The sequence below is a fragment of the Oncorhynchus gorbuscha genome, linkage group LG06 (assembly GCF_021184085.1).
Source record: "Oncorhynchus gorbuscha isolate QuinsamMale2020 ecotype Even-year linkage group LG06, OgorEven_v1.0, whole genome shotgun sequence".
NCBI classification, from domain to species: Eukaryota; Metazoa; Chordata; class Actinopteri; order Salmoniformes; family Salmonidae; genus Oncorhynchus; species Oncorhynchus gorbuscha.
In genome coordinates this window covers 78,310,749-78,329,397 of record NC_060178.1, presented here as the reverse complement: position 1 = coordinate 78,329,397, position 18,649 = coordinate 78,310,749, and the positions used below count along the sequence as shown (strand labels likewise).

General features: G+C 43.9%; 1 protein-coding gene across 3 annotated transcripts in view; it reads right to left on the bottom strand.

Moving 5' to 3' along the window:
* The window catches only part of LOC124038369 (cell division cycle and apoptosis regulator protein 1-like), a 33,728-nt gene that overhangs the window by 6,029 nt on the left and 9,050 nt on the right, over positions 1-18,649 (bottom strand). For all 3 annotated transcript variants that reach the window (XM_046354174.1, XM_046354175.1, XM_046354176.1), the window contains 16 exons: positions 18,468-18,494; positions 17,912-18,120; positions 17,518-17,644; positions 15,045-15,167; positions 13,857-14,049; positions 13,400-13,691; positions 11,406-11,631; positions 11,142-11,255; positions 10,855-11,021; positions 9,855-10,065; positions 8,469-8,552; positions 6,578-6,766; positions 6,135-6,326; positions 2,015-2,251; positions 370-514; positions 1-166 (listed from right to left, as the gene is read on the bottom strand). The exon at positions 1-166 is cut by the window's left edge and continues 70 nt beyond it. In XM_046354174.1, the coding sequence (XP_046210130.1) occupies positions 1-166; positions 370-514; positions 2,015-2,251; positions 6,135-6,326; positions 6,578-6,766; positions 8,469-8,552; positions 9,855-10,065; positions 10,855-11,021; positions 11,142-11,255; positions 11,406-11,631; positions 13,400-13,691; positions 13,857-14,049; positions 15,045-15,167; positions 17,518-17,644; positions 17,912-18,120; positions 18,468-18,494 (2,702 nt within the window). The remainder of the gene's footprint in view (positions 167-369; positions 515-2,014; positions 2,252-6,134; positions 6,327-6,577; positions 6,767-8,468; positions 8,553-9,854; positions 10,066-10,854; positions 11,022-11,141; positions 11,256-11,405; positions 11,632-13,399; positions 13,692-13,856; positions 14,050-15,044; positions 15,168-17,517; positions 17,645-17,911; positions 18,121-18,467; positions 18,495-18,649) is intronic.

Genomic DNA, 18,649 nt, shown 5'->3' with positions numbered 1-18,649 from the left:
CAGTGGCTCTGGTCAAAGTAGACAAAGGCCATAAGCAGGTCCTTGTTGTAGGTCACCATCTGCTTCTTCTCCTTGTCTTTAGAGGACCGTTCTTTGGACTTCCTGTCGTCTCTGCTGCTGCGGTCGTCTCTCCTGTCCCTGCCGTTAGAGTCCTCATCGTCTTTATCTGAGAAAGAATCGCCAGAAGTCCGTCAGTCAGATTTGTACTGGTGAAATTGTGTGAAACGTACAGGGAATCATTTCTTAACACTTCTAGGGTTTGTTATAGAGATCCTCTTGAGCATGCTTTTTAGTGCATAACTAGTGCTAATTTGTGTCCTGGACACAGGCCCATAATGAATCAGGACAGGGGCATTGCATTGTATGTACCATCTTCGTCATCGTCATCAGCATCTTCGGCCTCCAGAGGGTCGTACTCCTCAGCATTAGTGTTGCTGCTCTCATCCTCCTCCTTCTCTTCCGCATCTATAGAATCCTCCTTCAGAACTTTCTCCTCCTCCTTCTCACCCTCCTCCTGGGTTTGGAAAATACATGGCACAGGCACAACTTAGAACTAGCAGGCTGTTTGAAAAACCAAGCACTTCCTTTACATCATGGAGCAAACTTTGTATGTACAGTGCCTTCAGAAAATATTCACACCACCCATTGACTTTTCCCACAATTTGTTGTGTTACAGCCTGATTAAAAATAGTGTCCCTGGTCTACACAAAATACCCCTTAATGTCAAAGTGGAATTATGTTTTTCAAAATAAAAAAAATACAAATGTCTTGAGCTCAAATGTCGAGTCCATACATATTCAAACCCTTTGTTATGGCACGCCTAAATAAGTTCAGGAGTTCAAATGTACTAAACAAACCACATAATAAGTTGCATGGACTCACTGTGTGCAATTAGTGTTTAACATGATTTTATTAATAACTAACCCCATCTCTGTAACCCACACTTTAAATTATCTTTAAGGTCTCTCAGTCGAGCAGTGAATTTCAAACACAGATTTAATCAAAGACCAGGGAGGTTTTCCAATGCCTCGCAAATAAGGGCACCTTATTGGTTATAAAAATAAAAAAGCAGACATTGAATATCTCTTTGAGCACGGTGAAGTTATTAATTGCACTTTGGATGGTGTATCAATACAGCCAGTCACTACAAAGATACAGGCATATTTCCTAACTCAGTTGCCGGAAGGAAGGAAACCTCTCAGGGATTTCACCATGAGACCATTGGTGACTTTAAAACAGTTACAGAGTTTAATGGCTGTGATAGGAGAAAACTGAGGATGGATCAAGTGAAAAAAAGGAAGCCTGTACAGAAACTGTGGAAAAGCAATTTATTTTTTATCCTGAATACAAAATCTTATGGTTGGGGTAAATCCAATACAACACATTACCGAGTTCCACGCCCCATACTTTCAAGCATAGTGGTGGCTGCATCATGTTATGGGTATGCTTGTAATCGTTAAGGACTGGGGAGTTTTTCATCATACAAAAGAACCAGAATGGAGCCAAGCACAAGGAAGATCCTAGAGGAAAACCTGGTTCAGTCTGCTTCCCACCAGACACTGGGATATTAACAAGGCCAAATCTACACTGGATTTGCATACCAAGAAGACTGTGAATGTGCCCGTGTGGCTGAGTTACAGTTTTGACTTAAATCTGCTTGAAAATCTATGGCAAGACCTGAAAATGGTTGTCTAGCAATGAATAATGGGAAAATGTTGCACAATCCAGGTGTGGAAAGCTCTTAAGAGACTTACCCAGAAAGACACAGCTGTAATCAAACATTTCTAAAAACATGTTTTCACTTTGTCATTATGGGGTATTGTGTGTAGATAGATGGGTGAGGAAAAATTTAATGAATTCAGGCTGTAACAATACAATGGGGAATAAGTCAAGGAAGGGGTATGAATACCTTCTGAAAGCACTGTAAATACAATTCACTCTCGAGCCATGAACCTCCCACCTACTTTTTCTCAATATAAATACAATTCACTCTCGAGCGCTATGAACCACCTACCTTCTTCTCCGGTTCCTCCTCTTTTGCCTTCTTTGTCACTGGCTCTCCGTTCTCCTCCTCTTTCACTTTCTTCACATCTGATTTCTTCTCTGTCTCCTTCTTTTCTGCCTCCTTCTTGGCTTTATCCTTCTTGTCTTTCTTGTCATCCTTGCAAGGCACAGAGGCCAGGGCCTTGAAAATCCTGTAGCCAAAGTCTCTCTGTAGCATCTCGTTAAACAGCTCCGCAAACAGAGAAACCTGGAGAGAAGAGGAGACAGAGACACGATACCTTTTGATGCAAATCTTATTAAGGATGTCACTGGGCTACCTTCTGGCAGACGGAGACAGTACAGGTGCATCAGTACCAAGACCGAGACTAAAAAACAGCTTTGATTACCATGCCATCAGTTGAACAGTCATCCCTAGCCATATATCAGGTGATGCACACACACACAAACCTAATACTCAAATTAGAGGTCGACCGATGAATCGGAATGGCCGATTAATTAAGGCCAATTTCAAGTTTTCATAACAATCAGAAATCGGATTTCTTTTTTTTTTACACCTTAATTTAACTAGGCAAGTCAGTTAAGAAAACATTCTTATTTTCTATGACGGTGGGTTAACTGCCTTGTTCAGGGGCAGAACGACAGATTTTTACCTTGTCAGCTTGGGGATTTGTTTTTGCAACCTTCCGGTTACCAGTCCATCCACCTGCCTTACAATCACTAGTTAACTACACATGGTTGATGATATTACAAATTTATCTAGCGTGTCCTGCGTTGCATATAATCGATGCGGTGCCTGTTAATTTCTCATCGAGTCACAGCCTACTTCGCCAAACGGGGGATAATTTAGCACTGTCGTTGCACCAAACCTAACCATAAACATCAATGCTTTTCTTTAAAATCAATACACAAGTATATATTTTTAAACCTGCATATTTAGTTAATATTGCCTGCTAACATTAATTTCTTATAATTAGGCAAATTGTGTCACTTCTCTTGCGTTCCGTGCAAGCAGTCAGGGTATATGCAGCAGTTTGGGCCGCCTGGCTCGTTGCGAACTGTGTGAAGTCCATTTATTCCTAACAAAGACCGTAATTAATTTGCCAGAATTGTACATAATTATGACATAACATTGAAGGTTGTACAATGTAACAGTAATATTTAGACTTAGGGATGCAACCCGTTTGATAATATACGGAACTGTTCCGTATTTCACTGAAAGAATAAAATGTTTGTTTTTGAAATGATAGTTTCCGGATTTGACCATATTAAAGACCCAAGGCTCGTATTTCTGTGTGTTATTATGTTATAATTAAGTCTATGATTTGATATTTGATAGAGCAGTCCGACTAAGCGATGGTAGGCAGCAGCAGGCTCGAAAGCATTCATTCAAACAGCACTTACGTGCGTTTGCCAGCAGCTCTTCGCAAAGCTTCAAGCATTGAGCTGTTTATGACTTCAAGCCTATCAACTCACGAGATTAGGTTGGTGTAACCGATGTGAAATGGCTAGCTAGTTAGCTAGCGCGCTAATAGCGTTTAAAAATCGGTGACGTTACTCGCTCTGAGACTTGGAGTAGTTGTTCCCCTTGCTCTGCCAGGGCTGCGGCTTTTGTGGAGCGATGGGTAACGATGCTTCGAGGGTGGCTGTTGTCGATGTGTTCCTGGTTCGAGCCCGGGTAGGGGCGAGGAGAGGGACAGAAGCTATACTGTTACACTGGCAATACTAAAGTGCCTATAAGAACATCCAATAGTCAAAGGTAAAGGAAATACAAATGGTAGAGAGAAATAGCCCTATAATTCCTATAATAACTACACCCCAAAACTTCTTACCTGGGAATATTGAAGACTCATGTTAAAAGGAACCACCAGCTTTCATGTGTTCTCATGTTCTGAGCATGGAACTTAAACTTTATTACATGGCACATATTGCACTTTCACTTCCTTCTTCAACACAGTGTTTTTGTATTATTTAAACGAAATTGAACATGTTTCATTATTTATTTGAGGCTAAATTAATTTTATTGATGTATTGTATTAAGTTAAAATAAGTGTTCATTCAGAATTGTTGTAATTGTCATTATTACAAAAAAAAATATTTGTAAAATTACTATTATTATAATAAATCGGCCGATTAATCGGCATCGGCTTTTTTGGGCATCCAATAATCGGTATCAGCGTTGAAAAATCATAATCGGTCGACCTCTAACTCAAACACACACCCTGTACTTTGTATTTTAGTTACACTGTTTGTACATGCCACATATTTATTTATATACTGGATTCTTGACATAGCTCATGAATATATCTACTGTTGTACATATCATTGTTAGCATATATTGTGTACATTCTTCTGGTGTACACGTATACTATCAGTGGCCAGTTGATCAGGTACACCCATCTAATACCGGGTCGGACACCCCTTTACTCCCAAAATTAGTGATCACGCGCTCCTTAGCAGATGTAAGACCTTTAAACATGTCAACATTCAAGGTCGCAGGACCAGACGGATTACCAGGACGTGTATTCAGAGCATGCAAAGACCAACTGGCAAGTGTCTTCACTGACCTGGCAGTGTGGTGCCAGGACAACCTCCTCTCCCTCAATGTGAGCAAGACAAAGGAGCTGATCGTGGACTACAGGAAAAGGAGGGCTGAACAGGCCTCCATTAACATAGACGGGGCTGAAGTGGAGCGGGTCGAGAGTTTCATGTTCCTTGGTGTCTATATCACCAACAAACTATCATGTTCCAAACAGACCAAGGCAGTCGCGAAGAGGGCCGAACAACACCTTTATCCCCGCAGGAGACTGAAAAGATTTGGCATGGGTCCCCAGATACACCAAAAGATCTACAGCTGCACCATCGAGAGTATCCTGACCGGTTGCATCACCGGTTGCATCACCGGCTGGTATGGCAACTGCTTGGCATCAGACCATAAGGAGCTAGAGGGTAGTGCATACGGCCCAGTACATCACTGGGGCTAAGCTTCCTGCCATTCAGATCCTAAATACGAGGTGGTGTCAGAGGAAGACCCCAAAAATGGTCAAAGACTCCAGTCATCCAAGTCGTAGACTGATCTCTCTGCTATCGCACCGCAAGCGGTACCGGAGCGCCAAGTCTAGGTCCAAAAGGCTCCTTAACAGCTTCTACCCCCAAGCCATAAGACGGCTACCCCCTTGTTTTTACACTGTTGTTACTCGCTGTTTAGTATCTATGCATAGTTACTTTACCCTTACCTACATGTACAAATGACCTCAACTAACCGGTACCCCCTGTATATAGCCTCGTTATTGTTATTTTTTTTGTTTTATTTATTTAGTAAATATTTTAACTCTATTTCTTGTACTGAGTTGTTGGTTAAGTTAAGTAAGCATTTCACAGTAAGGTCTACTACACCTGTTAAATTCGGCGGATGTGACAAATACAATTTGATTTGAGAACAGCCTGAATTCTGCGGGAATGGATTCTACAAGGTGTGGCGTTCAAACGTTGCTCAATTGGCATCAAGGGACCTAACGTGTGCTAGGAAAACATTCCCTACGCCATTACACCTACGCCATTACACCACAAGGACCAACGTGTGATGGTTTCCGAGATGCCGTTCTTGATAGTGTTAACTAAAGGGGAAAACTCTAGAAAGTTGAGTGAAGTTCAATCTCGTGCATCTCTGGGGAGGCTGATATTTCTTCTGTGCGGCAGTCCGAGGGGAGCTGTGCACCTGCGCATGAACGCAGCTTAGAGGGAACAGTATCGTTGACTGGATGTTTTTTGTTTGTGGTACCATTCTCTTTAAACCCGAGACAATGTCGTGTGTGAAAATCCCAGGAGACAGACCGTTTCTGAGATACTGAAATGGTGTGACTAGGTCACTGGTTTTGTCCATTCTAACCAATCAAACAGTAACTGAATGCCTCAATGCCTGCTTTATATAGCAAGCCACAGCCAGTGACTCAATGTCATTTTCGTGAAGGGGTGTAAAATTCAGTGTATGACTGGGAGATACCAATACTCAGTGCAGCTGCTGCTAATACGTGTGTCTGTGCTCGTGTTCACTGAGTGTCCTGAGACTTTGTGTGTGTGTCCTGAATGTCCTCTGAAAGTGTGAGTGTTTGTGTGTGTGACTGTTGTCTCACCTCGAAGGAGTGTTCCTTGTTGTCCTCCACCCTGTAGTCCAGTAGCACGCTCAGAGACATGACGCTGCAGTCAAACTTGCCGTTCTTGGCCGCCCAGTTGGGGTGAACTATGATAGTGGGCTCGTCTGGCAGGACGTAGCGCTTCTCTCTGCGCTGGCGCTCCAACTCCTCCTGCTTCTTCCTCTCTTCCTCCTGATGGACAGACAGTCAGAGAGAAATGGGATGAAGAGATGGGATAATCAGAAACAAGAAATCAGTGGACCCATTCAAGTAAGCCATCCCTGGTGATGTTGTTTGTCATCGTGCTAATTGTAGCTGAATGCACTAAAAGCATACCTCTGTCCAGCTTTGGTATTAGTACAGTAGACACAAGTGTCCTAGCAGTAAGTGTCCTAGCAGTAAGTGTTTTATAGTCGTAAGTACCCTAGCCTCTTGTACTGTACCTCTCTGTCTTCCTCCATGTGTTGAGGCTCCTCCTCCTCAGGGACCTGGCTCTCTGGTTTCTCAGGCTCCTTGGCCTCCTCTACCTGCTCCTCCACTTTCAACTGCTTGGTGAGGCGTGCGATCAGCTGGGACTTTAACCCCTTAGAGCTCAGGGAGCGTGACTCTAGCTCTTTGCGCAGGTCATTCACCTACAGGAGAGGCGGTCAGTTCATCATTTACAACTATTTTGTTACACATTTAGGATGGACTGGATATACAATGTGATTCAAAATAGGAAGCTCCCACGGATTGTTTATTTTTTTGAATGTATTTTGTGCTGAACAAATGGATTATATCAGCTGCTTTTTGTACCACTTTACTACACATCAATAAAGGAATGCTGGAATGAGACACACAATACATAACAAAATATAAGTGCACAAGTAAACTACCAGCCCTGCTGAGGTGCTACAGGCAAGAATGCATTGACATGACTTGTGATCAGGGCTCTAAAGTGTGACAATTTTGGCCGAGCCTATTTTGCTGTGTCCTGACATTTTATTTTGGGAGCACCAGTGCGACCCCCACAAAAATCTAAATAAATCACCCAGAGAAGAATTGTAGTGCTAGGTTTAACTGTTCAATTCTTTCCCGAGTGCCCTAGAGTAAAAGGTGCACGCAGATTCGTTCAATCCAAAGCCTACATGTAGAGAATAGTAAAGAATGTATCAGTGATGTGTATTTCCTGCAACTTTCTGAAGACGTAACGGCATGGGAATCCCCGTGTCTACCACTTAGTTTTTGACCTTTATTTAACTAGGCAAGTCAGTTTAAGAACAAATTCTTATTTATATGATGGCCTACACCATTTCTAAATGGCTTTCCCATAAAACTTTCCAAATTTTGTTTTGCTTCAATGGAGTGATAAGGGCCGTGCGACTATAGTTTTTCTTCACACAAAATACATTAGTGCAACACATTCGGCAGAAAATCGTTTATCAGAAGACAACAGAAGTGCAACGCTATTTGGCTAGCAGCCACACAAGTAAATTATCTTACAATGAAAAAGCAAGGTATTTGTTCTGCAAAAACGATGTATGGCCATCATATTTCTAATGTTTATCATAAAAAGAATGTACCCAGCTACATTTCCGAATGTTTCGCTTGAAGTCAATCTTGCTACCGGAGACAAACTACACAGAAGGAAAGCACCGGAGAAAAGTAGCCCACACAGCAGTCAGAGTGCAAAGAGCAAAGATATTTCATCTGAATTGAGAAGTGCGACTGAAGCACAAAATTAGTAATTTTACATTTTGATTTGGAGCGAACGCTGACTGAAGCCGAGAAGTATTTTAGATCTGCGTTTTATCTTTCCTTTTCTGCAATCCCTGAAGGGCCAATATGTTTAAATAATTTTACCATTATGTTATTGGGCTCATTTCTGCAGGTGGAAATTATATTTTAGATTCTTTCAGTATAATTTTCTAGTAGAATGTCCTTTAAAAAGCCAGAACTGAGCTTCTCTGTCCTTCTAAATAAAATGATCCAGGGGGAATCTGAATCCTCCCGTATCACGGACCATTTCACCCCCTGCAATTTTTTGGTTAGGGTTGTTGTTAAGTTGCACAGTTCCAGATGATGCCAGGTATAGATGTGGGGAACCACCTGAACCAAAACAGCTAATAGCATGTCAGAAGAACATTCTCCTGACTCGCTAGCAATGCTAAGGTTGTGGGTTCAAATCCTGCATCACATACACATACTACAAATGTAGGCTATGCACTCACTGTACTCTAAATAAAAGTATATCTGCTAAGTGGCTTTAAAAGTCGAAGTAACCTACTTTGTACTGAGTAATATTCAGCCATTTCTCGAGTATAGGCTATTCAACTATCAACTATCGAACACTACCTTCATTGATTTCGGATCAAGCTTAGTCCAGTGTGTCGGGGTGGTCACCTCCTTCGAATCTTCTTCATCCTTCTCCTCTTCCTCCTTTGAGAAAGAAATGTCCAACCGAGATAGAGAAATAGAGAAAGAAAAGGAAAGAGGGACAGAAAACCATTAAAACAGTTGTTCTCCTGTCGTTTTAAATAGTGAAAAAACAAAAGGTGATCCTTCACATCATGTGTCTGATAGTTTCTCTGGTCCTAGTGAGTTGCTCTGGGATGATAAAGTAGTCCTCTGCTACAGCAGGGTGGGTAGTAGGTAACACAGGGACACCCTCTATCTCTTTAATATAAAACCTTTATCATGGAAAACCAATACCCCGCCCCCCATCCCCAGCGGCCAATCAATCACGTTCTGTGGAACACAAAAAGGTAAATCAATGACAGTGGGTTCCAAAGGGGGTGTGGTCTGTATCTGTGTAGTGGTAGGTACATCAGGTTCAACTCAAAGCTTGTGTTGCCAAACTCAGTGTGTATGCCAACTGTCTGTATGTGGGTTCCCTAGCTAGCCATCCCAGTCTGGCAGAGATTCTGATTTGGATAGTTCAGGATTCTGCATTCTTTAGGTTCTGTTTAGGTTCTAGAAGATCATAGAAAAGCATCTGTCCAAACAACTGCCCTGGAACAAACTATGTTCTAGATACAGTCCAATCAAATCAGGAACAGACAGAAGTTAGGGAAGGGTTTTTTCTCTCTTTTCAAGTTCAGCAGATATTGAACTGAAGAAAAAAATATATTAAAAAAAAATCTAGAACAAAATCTAGAACAAACACATGCCAATGCAACTGGCTCTGCAGGTTCCAGCATTCTTTTGGAATCCTCAGCGGTCCCAAGCAAATAATCAAATAATGTAATTTTATCCTCCCCTCATACAAGCAGCCAAAATTGCAAGCGGGGTTAATTTTTTATTCATTGTGATTTTGGCACAAGCAAATAAAGCCAAATAAAATTAGGCTATATCAAGTTTAGTACCCAATTATGAGTCATTTATTAAGCTGGAAGCTGATTGGCCAGTCGCGACATTGTCATTCAGTTAAGACCTAGTCTCTGTCTGCTGAGTGTGAGGGCAGGTGGGGGTGTAGGGAGGGGACAGTGGGGGTAGTACCAGGTAGCAGGACGGTAGGAGAGGGGGGGACCAGTGAGAGGAACTGAACCTAAAGGGGACCAGGTAGTTCAATATCCTGCCTGCGATGATGGTGATATCTGGTTTGCCCTCTGTGTGTGTTTAGATTTGTATAACATAATGTACTGTGTGTATCTGGGGTGGTTATGTCTAGTGAATATCCTGTGGCTGTGTTCTTCCTGTGAGAAGCGGGGGAAATGAGAAGAGGGATTAGCGGTTCAGTGCCTGTTCTCCGTCAGCCTCCTTCCGCTCCGCGGACAGCTTCTCAGACAGCTGCTCCCGAAGTCCCCGCGACAGCCCTTCCCACTCTGAGCGGGTAGGAAGACAATGCCAAACATCCGGAAGAAACAAAACCACTGTCTCCACATGTGCGGGCACTGTCCGCCCCTTGTGAGTCTCCTCAGGGCGATGATAGCGAATCTCTGCAAAACGATACCTGTCGCAAAGGAAGAAGGCGCATTGGAAAGAAACATTGGGGTCAGGGACACAACTCTCAAAAACAGGGCTAGGGCTAGCCTAGGCTACATTACCCCCCCAATGACTTTTGAACTTGTTACTGTATCCCCCCCAACACACAACATTAGCATGGAACCCAGTCTGCAGCTCTCCATTGGTTGTCCATTGGTTTTCAGGGAAAACAGCGGCCATTTTTTGTTTTGACAAAACATCAAGCCTGGTAACACCCCAAACCCGTCTCAACCCTTGCCTTCAGTCAATCAAAGCTCAGTATCTCTGTGTTTGTGTAGCTTATGACCTAACGGACGGGAGAGTTTGTGAGAGAAGACACAGAATCAGAGGACAGGACAGTGAAAGCAAGAAGTTAAATATGTAAGATATTTAACAGAATGAAAAGAAAACATTTAAAACACGAAAAGTAATGGTGGTGTCTTCTGGTCCGGGAGACTGCGCTTCGAGCCACAAAAATCAATGCATTCATTCATCCACAACATAGATATACAAAGATAGATAGAAGCAAGACTGCGTCATATGGTAGCCAAAGACATTTGAAAACAAAAAATAATTAAGAGGCAAATCAAATGACAGAATCAGTCATTAATGTCCAAAAACCAACAACAGAAAAAGCTATATATTAATCGTTGGGAGTTAACAAAACCACGCATTATGGATTGTCACCTAATACTACCACTGGCCTAGTTATAGACAGAGAAAAGACAGCGATAGAAAAGAAAGAAAGAAAGGAGGTTGAGAAAAGAGCAGGACTTACCACTGAGTGCAGAGACTCAGGTCTATGCCTGTGAGGGCCTTACAACAGCGTATGGCTGTCTTTATGAGCACGGCCGGGTCCTTCTCAGGCTCCGCTCCATCCAGGGAGGGGGACCAGTGGCCCCCGATGGCCATGGCCTCGTCCTTACCCCGCATCCCCACTAGGAACTGAGCGACAGAGAGAGACAAGAGGTCAAAAACAAGCCTAAGCCATGCTACTCTATAACTTAAGACATACTGTACACCAGGCTAGGGAAAAACACCTGATTGGTTGACACCTAAACTGACCTTGATGAGGCGGGCGGGGTGCTGGAAGGAGTCTCTGAGTTCTTGAGGGTCCTCAGCCAGAGCACAGGACTTATGGTAGAGCTCTTCTAGACTGGGGTTGGCCAGCAACATCACCTATTCAATGCATTACAACAGACAGGACAGGTGAGGGTGTGTGTGGAATACCTTAGCGCTGTATGTGGTATTAGTAGTGTATGAATCACAACATAGCGCTGTACAGGTGTATGTACATGCGCATGCAACCTGTCTGTGTGTATACCTTACCTTAGCACTGTATGTGTGGTTGGCATCGGGAGGGTCCAGCACCGCAGTGTTCTTGACCAGAGAGTCCACCTCCTTGTGCATGATGTGGAAGTTACAGTAGTTGCCGAACTGGAAGGGCCGTTGCAGGGGGAAGCCATCCACCCAGGTGAACACAGCATCAAAGAAGTCACTGGGGATGTACAGGCTCTGATAGCGTCTCCTCAGCTCCATCATGTCACAGTTAGAACTGGGAGTGAAAATAGTACAGTTCTACCAAATGTAGTCACTACAAACGGTTTTAGCAAAGCACCTAGAACCTGCTTCAATGCAGCCACATAGCTTTGTTTTATCAATTACAAAACATCTTTAATACAACCTCAATTTACCTCCTCACATGCACTTCTTTATAACAATCAGAAACAACAGGGACACACGAGGAGCAGTAACTGTAAGAAAGGCCCCGAGAGGCTCTGAATTGAATTACCGAAACCCGGGAATATATACAGTTCACCTAGTCCTCCACTACACACACACTTCTTTTTTTTACCCCTTTTTCTCTCAAATTTCGTGATATCCAAATTGGTAGCTACAGTCTTGTCCCATCGCTGCAACTCCAGTACGGATCCGGGAGAGGTGAATATCACGAGCCAGGTGTCCTCCGAAACATGATCCTGCCAAAACGCACTGCTTCTCAACACACTGCTTGCTTAACCCGGAAGCCAGCCGCACCAATATGTTGGAGGAAACACCGTACTACTGGTGACCATGTCAGCGTGCATGCGCCCGGCCCGCCACAGCAGTCGCCAGAGCGAGAAGGGACAGGGACATCCCTGCCGGCCAAACCCTCCCCTAATGATACTGGGCCAATTATGCACTGCGTCATGGGTCTCCCGGTCACAGCCGGATGTGACACAGCCCAGAATCGTATTCGAATCTGTAGAGATGCCTCTAGCACTTAGACCGATGCGGGACACACACACACAGTTCTAGTCAATTGCACCCCTGAGTAGTGACAAAAACCCGACCCTAGGCAACACAGTGACGAGGGTCAGAGCCCTACACTACGAATCAGGTTTATAATATATATATATATGCCATTTAGCAGACGCTTTTATCCAAAGGTTTGAGGAGGTACCCGGTTAACTTTGGTCAATCTCGAGTTCAACTCGGGATAACCAGTGTCACGAAAGTGGCTCACCTTTTAGCCAGGTTAATTTCTATGGCAACGAACACTTCAAAACTAACCTGCTCCGAGGCAGACTAACTCAGGGCTAACTCCATTTATCCTGAATGAAGTGTCTAAGCACCGAGTTGAGGACAAATTAAATCAGATTTCCTCCCTTTTGCAAAGATTGTGGCATCCTCCCCTTCATTTGAGGAAGTGTTCATTTTTTATTTGTTAAAAAAATAGTAATGTTAAAATACCTATCACATTACACATTTAATAATGACAGAATGCATTTGAAACTTCAAGCACAGTAAAACTTTTGTAAGGAGGAAGCCTGTGCTGGAATGTGAAGCTAACTGAAGCTGGCTAGCTTTAGAAAACCCTGAGTAGATCTAGCTTCCTTCGTAGTATAGCCCTCTGGTTTCAATTGACTCTTTTGGCAAAGAGAAACTACATCACTGTCTATGAAGGGGGAAAAACAAACTCAGGGGACTCTCCCCCAAAATTAAAAGGAAGACAAGCCAGAACATCACAATTGAAAACCAAAGTGTGCAGGAAAAACCCTTTCAGTGGTTTTAGTAGTTGATGCAAACTAGCCTCTTGTGAAATGCACACTTTAAAGATGACCTCTGTGATCTCCATCTTGCTAGCTACTATTTAGCATTTTATTCAATAGGATAAACTAGTGATGTAGGCAGTGGTGTGGTTCCTCTATGCCAAGAGTCCATCATTTAAATCAGACCCTAGTCACTGTGTTGCCAATGGTCGGGTTTTCGAGATTACACCCAGATATAGTAGCAATGATAATCTGAAACCGACCAATCATTATAATGATTGGTTGACCCACCCGTCCAGGCTGAACTTGGAGAACTGGACGGTGTAGCGAGGCACCACCCTGCGAGGGCGGCGAGGGGAGCGATCACGTCTCGGAGAACGGTCTCTGGAGCGTTTACGTATGGGAGAGCGCTCTCTGGACCTCCTGCGCTCACGGTCTCTTTCACGACTGCGTTCATCCTTGGTCCTGAGGATGAGTTCAGGGCGGTCGATACGGTTGGGGAAGCGGGGGGAGGGGTCCAGACGCCGGACGGGCTGAGGCATCATCCTCACTGGGGGCTGAAGCAGACCACCTGAGAACACATCTAGAGGAAGGGGGAAACACGCAAAGCGAGAAAGAGACACAGACAGACAAATACATAAACACAGAGATATATTACAAATCAAATAATTTCTTTATTTTCTGCAAAAGTCGCAACTAAATCTAAAAGCATCAGAAAAAGACAAATGGACATCATAGTGCCCCCTACCTTTGGGTGGTGGCTGTGATAGCAGGGGCGGAGGGGGGTTATGGAGGAGCGGGGCCAAGGAGGCAGCAGAGAGCTGGGCCTGGAGCAGGGGAGGAGGGGGACCCTGGGCCTGTACATTGAAATTGGTGGGGGGAGGCAGAGACTGGAGCATGTTGGGACCCGGCTTCATCATATTAGGGCCTGGAGGCTGGCTCTGGGGTGGGATATAGGAGAAGAGAGGTTAGCATTACCCCGGGGCTGTCCCATGAGGTATCTTATCAGAGTAAGTGATTTATTTTGATTTCTTGTCCCATATATGAGCGTAAGTTAAAGAAATGTGCTTCATGGATATCATTATGCAAAGAGGACATACACCAAATTAGGTTTGTGTCGCTGCCAACAAGTAACCATGTGCTAAAGCAAAACAGAACTAGAGGAGTGAGGTGTGGAAGACGTCCATTTCTTTCACCCAAAATGTGTTTTGGCAGGTGCAGTTGTTTCAATCAGGTACAGTGACTAACTTCGGTCAACAAACGAGAAAACTACTGCCAAAGTAGCATATATTCGGTCTGCATTATCTGCAAAGACAGGACAGGTTCCACGAAAAAAAAAGGTGAAGTTATAAAACTCTGCAAGACCCTGGAATGATAGGTGTATGACTTTCTGTTTGATGTATGGAGAACTTTACAGTTTTGATAGTTGTTCCTAACCTGTTTGTGAGGTGAAAAGGTGATAATCATAACATTGAAGAAGGGTTAGAGAAGTGAAGAAAAAGTGTGTCAAAAGTGCGTTCTGAACGATATCCTAGAAATCCTAGTATTTGTTGATTTAATTTCTTTAATGTCTGTAAAAATATAAGGGAAAAACACAAAAAACATTACCATCAATGGGACTCGCATGGTTAGCCTAAATCTTATGGATTGCACCTTCAAAATGGCAAATTTCTCAGAGATAAAATGTATTCAATGAATTTTATGTGCTTTTATAGATCAGGAAACCATCTGGGTCTGAAACACAAATAAATGCTCAGCGTGATGAAGGAAGAGAGAGAAGACAGAAAGTTGAGGAGAGAGAATAGAAGAGAGGAGGGAGAAGCACAGATTGTGTGAAAGAAGCAGGAATATATATAAAGAAAAAAGAAAGAGAATAAGAGGGCCATAGAGGTGTGTGTGGGAGTGGGGTGGGCCGGGTGAGGAAGGGGAGGGTTACATTTTGTCTGTTGTCCATGCCGACGGAGTGCATGTCTGAGTAGCGCTGCTGCATCCCCTGGTCAGCATAAAAGCTGCTCAGCTGTGGGGGAACTGGAGGTAAGGACTGGGGCTGCTGCTGAAGCTAGGAGAGGAGGGGTGGAGATCAGAGTGGTTAATAACAGACACACACAGGGCTGGGTTCCAATCTGATCACTCCCAAACTTCACCTCTGCACTGAGATCGGAGCGTGACTATGGCAATTGCTCCATCTATACTGCTTGAAGGCTACAAGTAGGCTACATGTAGGCTTACATTACATTTAAATCAGAGAGGGAGTCAAGCAGGGCAGACAGGAAGAGCGAGCCAGTGATCAGATTGGATTCAAACCCTGGAAGCATTCAAATTGAGGTGGAAGGCTTATGCCTCGATCAGAATGACAGTTACATTTAAAATTAAAAAATATATATACAGTGGGGCAAAAAAGTATTTAGTCGGCCACCAATTGTGCAAGTTCTCCCACTTAAAAAGATGAGGCCTGTAATTTTCATCATAGGTACACTTCAACGATGACAGACAAAATGAGGAAAAAAATCCAGAAAATCACATTGTAGGATTTTTAATGAATTTATTTGCAAATTATGGTGGAAAATAAGTATTTTGTCAATAACAAAAGTTTCTCAGTACTTTGTTATATACCCTTTGTTGGCAATGACAGAGGTCAAACGTTTTCTGTAAGTGTTCACAAGGTTTTCACACAATGTTGCTGGTATTTTGGCCCATTCCTCCATGCAGATCTCCTCTAGAGCAGTGATGTTTTGGGGCTGTTGCAGGGCAACACGGACTTTCAACTCCCTCCAAAGATTTTCTATGGGGTTGAGATCTGGAGACTGGCTAGGCCACTCCAGGACCTTGAAATGCTTCTTACGAAGCCACTCCTTTGTTGCCCGGGCGGTGTGTTTGGGATAATTGTCATGCTGAAAGACCCAGCCACATTTCATCTTCAATGCCCTTGCTGATGGAAGGAGGTTTTCACTCAAAATCTCTCGATACATGGCCCCATTCATTCTTTCCTTTACACGGATCAGTCGTCCTGGTCCCTTTGCAGAAAAACAACCCCAAAGCATGATGTTTCCACTCCCATGCTTCACAGTAGGTATGGTGTTCTTTGGATGCAACTCAGCATTCTTTGTCCTGACCATATGTCTGACCATATGACATTCTCCCAATCTTCTTCTGGATCATCCAAATGTTCTCTAGCAAACTTCAGACGGGCCTGGACATGTACTGGCTTAAGCAGGGGGGCACGTCTGGCACTGCAGGATTTGAGTCCCTGGCGGCGTAGTGTGTTACTGATAGGCTTTGTTACTTTGGTCCCAGCTCTCTGCAGGTCATTCACTAGGTCCCCCCGTGTGGTTCTGGGATTTTTGCTCACCGTTCTTGTGATCATTTTGACCCCACGGGGTGAGATCTTGCGTGGGAGCCCCAGATCGAGGGAGATTATCAGTGGTCTTGTATGTCTTCCATTTCCTAATAATTGCTCCCACAGTTGATTTCTTCAAACCAAGCTGCTTACCTATTGCAGATTCAGTCTTCCCAGCCTGGTGCAGGTCTACAATTTTGTTTCTGGTGTCCTTTGACAGCTCTTTGGTCTTGGCCATAGTGGAGTTTGGAGTGGGACTGTTTGAGGTTGTGGACAGGTGTCTTTTATACTGATAACACGTTCAAACAGGTGCCATTAATACAGGTAACAAGTGGAGGACAGAGGAGCCTCTTAAGAACAAATTTGTATTTACAAGTGGGTTAACTGCCTTGTTCAGGGGCAGAACGACAGATTTTTACCTTATCGGCTCGGGGATTCGATCTAGCAATCTTTCGGTTACTGGCCCAACGCTGTAACCACTAGGCTACCTGCCGCCTTCGTCATTACATCAAAGCAAATGCCCACCTTCGATGGCCACTGACACGTGGGAAAAGTGTGCTCATCATGGATGAGTCCCAGTTTCAACTGTACCGGGCAGCTGGCAGACGGCGTGTATGGCGTTGTGTGGGCAAGCAGTTTGCTGATGCCAACGTTGTGAACAGAGTTCCCCATGGCAGCGGAGGGGGTTATGGCATGGGAAGACTTAAGCTAGGCCCATTGTTGTGCCATTCATCCGCCACCATCACCTCATGTTTCAGCATGATAATGCACGGCCCCATGTCGAAAGGGTCTGTGCACAATTGTACACAATGCACAACACAGAACGCACTGCAAATGCTTCTGAAACCCAATGCTGCAAGGCAAATTCAGAGTTCCATTGGAAATGAATATACTTCTGGTGTACCAAAACAAAATGCCGCTGTCGGTCTGATCAAGGCGTAAGGCTTTGGTTTTAGCTGTTGACAGGGTCACCACGATCATTTTCAGTAGGGAGACAAAAGTTATCCAGTTTTACTTCAGGACTGTCTACTGAATGTGTCCCAGGTGTGTGTAGGGGCTAGGTGAGGCTCACCGATTGGTTGGCCAGCTGAGGTAAGGTCTGAATGCGTTGTGCGTTCCATTTGAAAGGCATGTTGGGGTTGTACACGGCCTCCACTAGGACCCTGTCACCCACCTGGGGGGTCTTCCCCTTCACCGCACTGTGGAGACATCACCCATTATTTACCCACTTGAAATTGCTTTAGAAACTGCAATATACGGAGACTTCACACTTGAAATTCAACAAAACATTACTGCTTTAGAATAAAAGGTACATAAATTAGGAATGCGATCAGCAAAATATAGAAAACCCACGGAAAAAAAGACAATTGGTCCGATGTCTTCTATGGCCCGATCCTAAACGGACTCCTAAACTCCATGCACTTGTGGAGATCTGAGAGGACATGGTCACGAGTCTGAACACTCACCTGAGCTGAAAGAAGACGTCCTCATCCACAAAGCCGAATGTGTCATGCAGCTTGTTGACAACGCCGGTGAAGACGCGCTGTTTCTGGGGCTGGCTCTGCTGCTGGGTCTGCTGCTGGTGGCTGGAGCGAGGCGTGGGGTAGGACACGGTGATCTGGGCTGTCTGCTGGGGGTTGGACAGAGAGAGGCTGGTGGGGAGAGCCACGGGGGGCTGGGGAGGAGGAAAGTTATAGGTCAGTGTCCAGGGACAACTTCATCCTACTCCTACTTTCTGTATAAGTCCTAAATGGATGAATTGTATGAAGTCCCACTAAATTCTAAATCTGTGTATCTAATAATGGAACTGTTTGAAGTGTCTACTGTATATCGAGCCTATCATGTTATTTGTGATTTAATTTAATCAAATGTCCCTTAGCTGTTCTCTTCATTTATTACAAGGTGTTGATTATTACACTCATTGTGGCCATACACGTCCTGTTATTGTATTTGGCTATGAAGAAGGTTAAAACATTTAACCTGGATTTTAAAACTGAAAAGTGATAAGGTGGGTATGCCTACCGGGAATTTGTTTTCACCACTCCAGTTCTTTCAACATCCACGCCGATGGCAGAAAAAGAGACACGGTCATGTTAGACTATTATGATGCAGACACAATTCTTTCCCCAATTTTCATGACAAAATGGCTTTTTTTTAAAAGCCTATTATATTTGACGAAATAATTATACTCAAGACAAGATGAC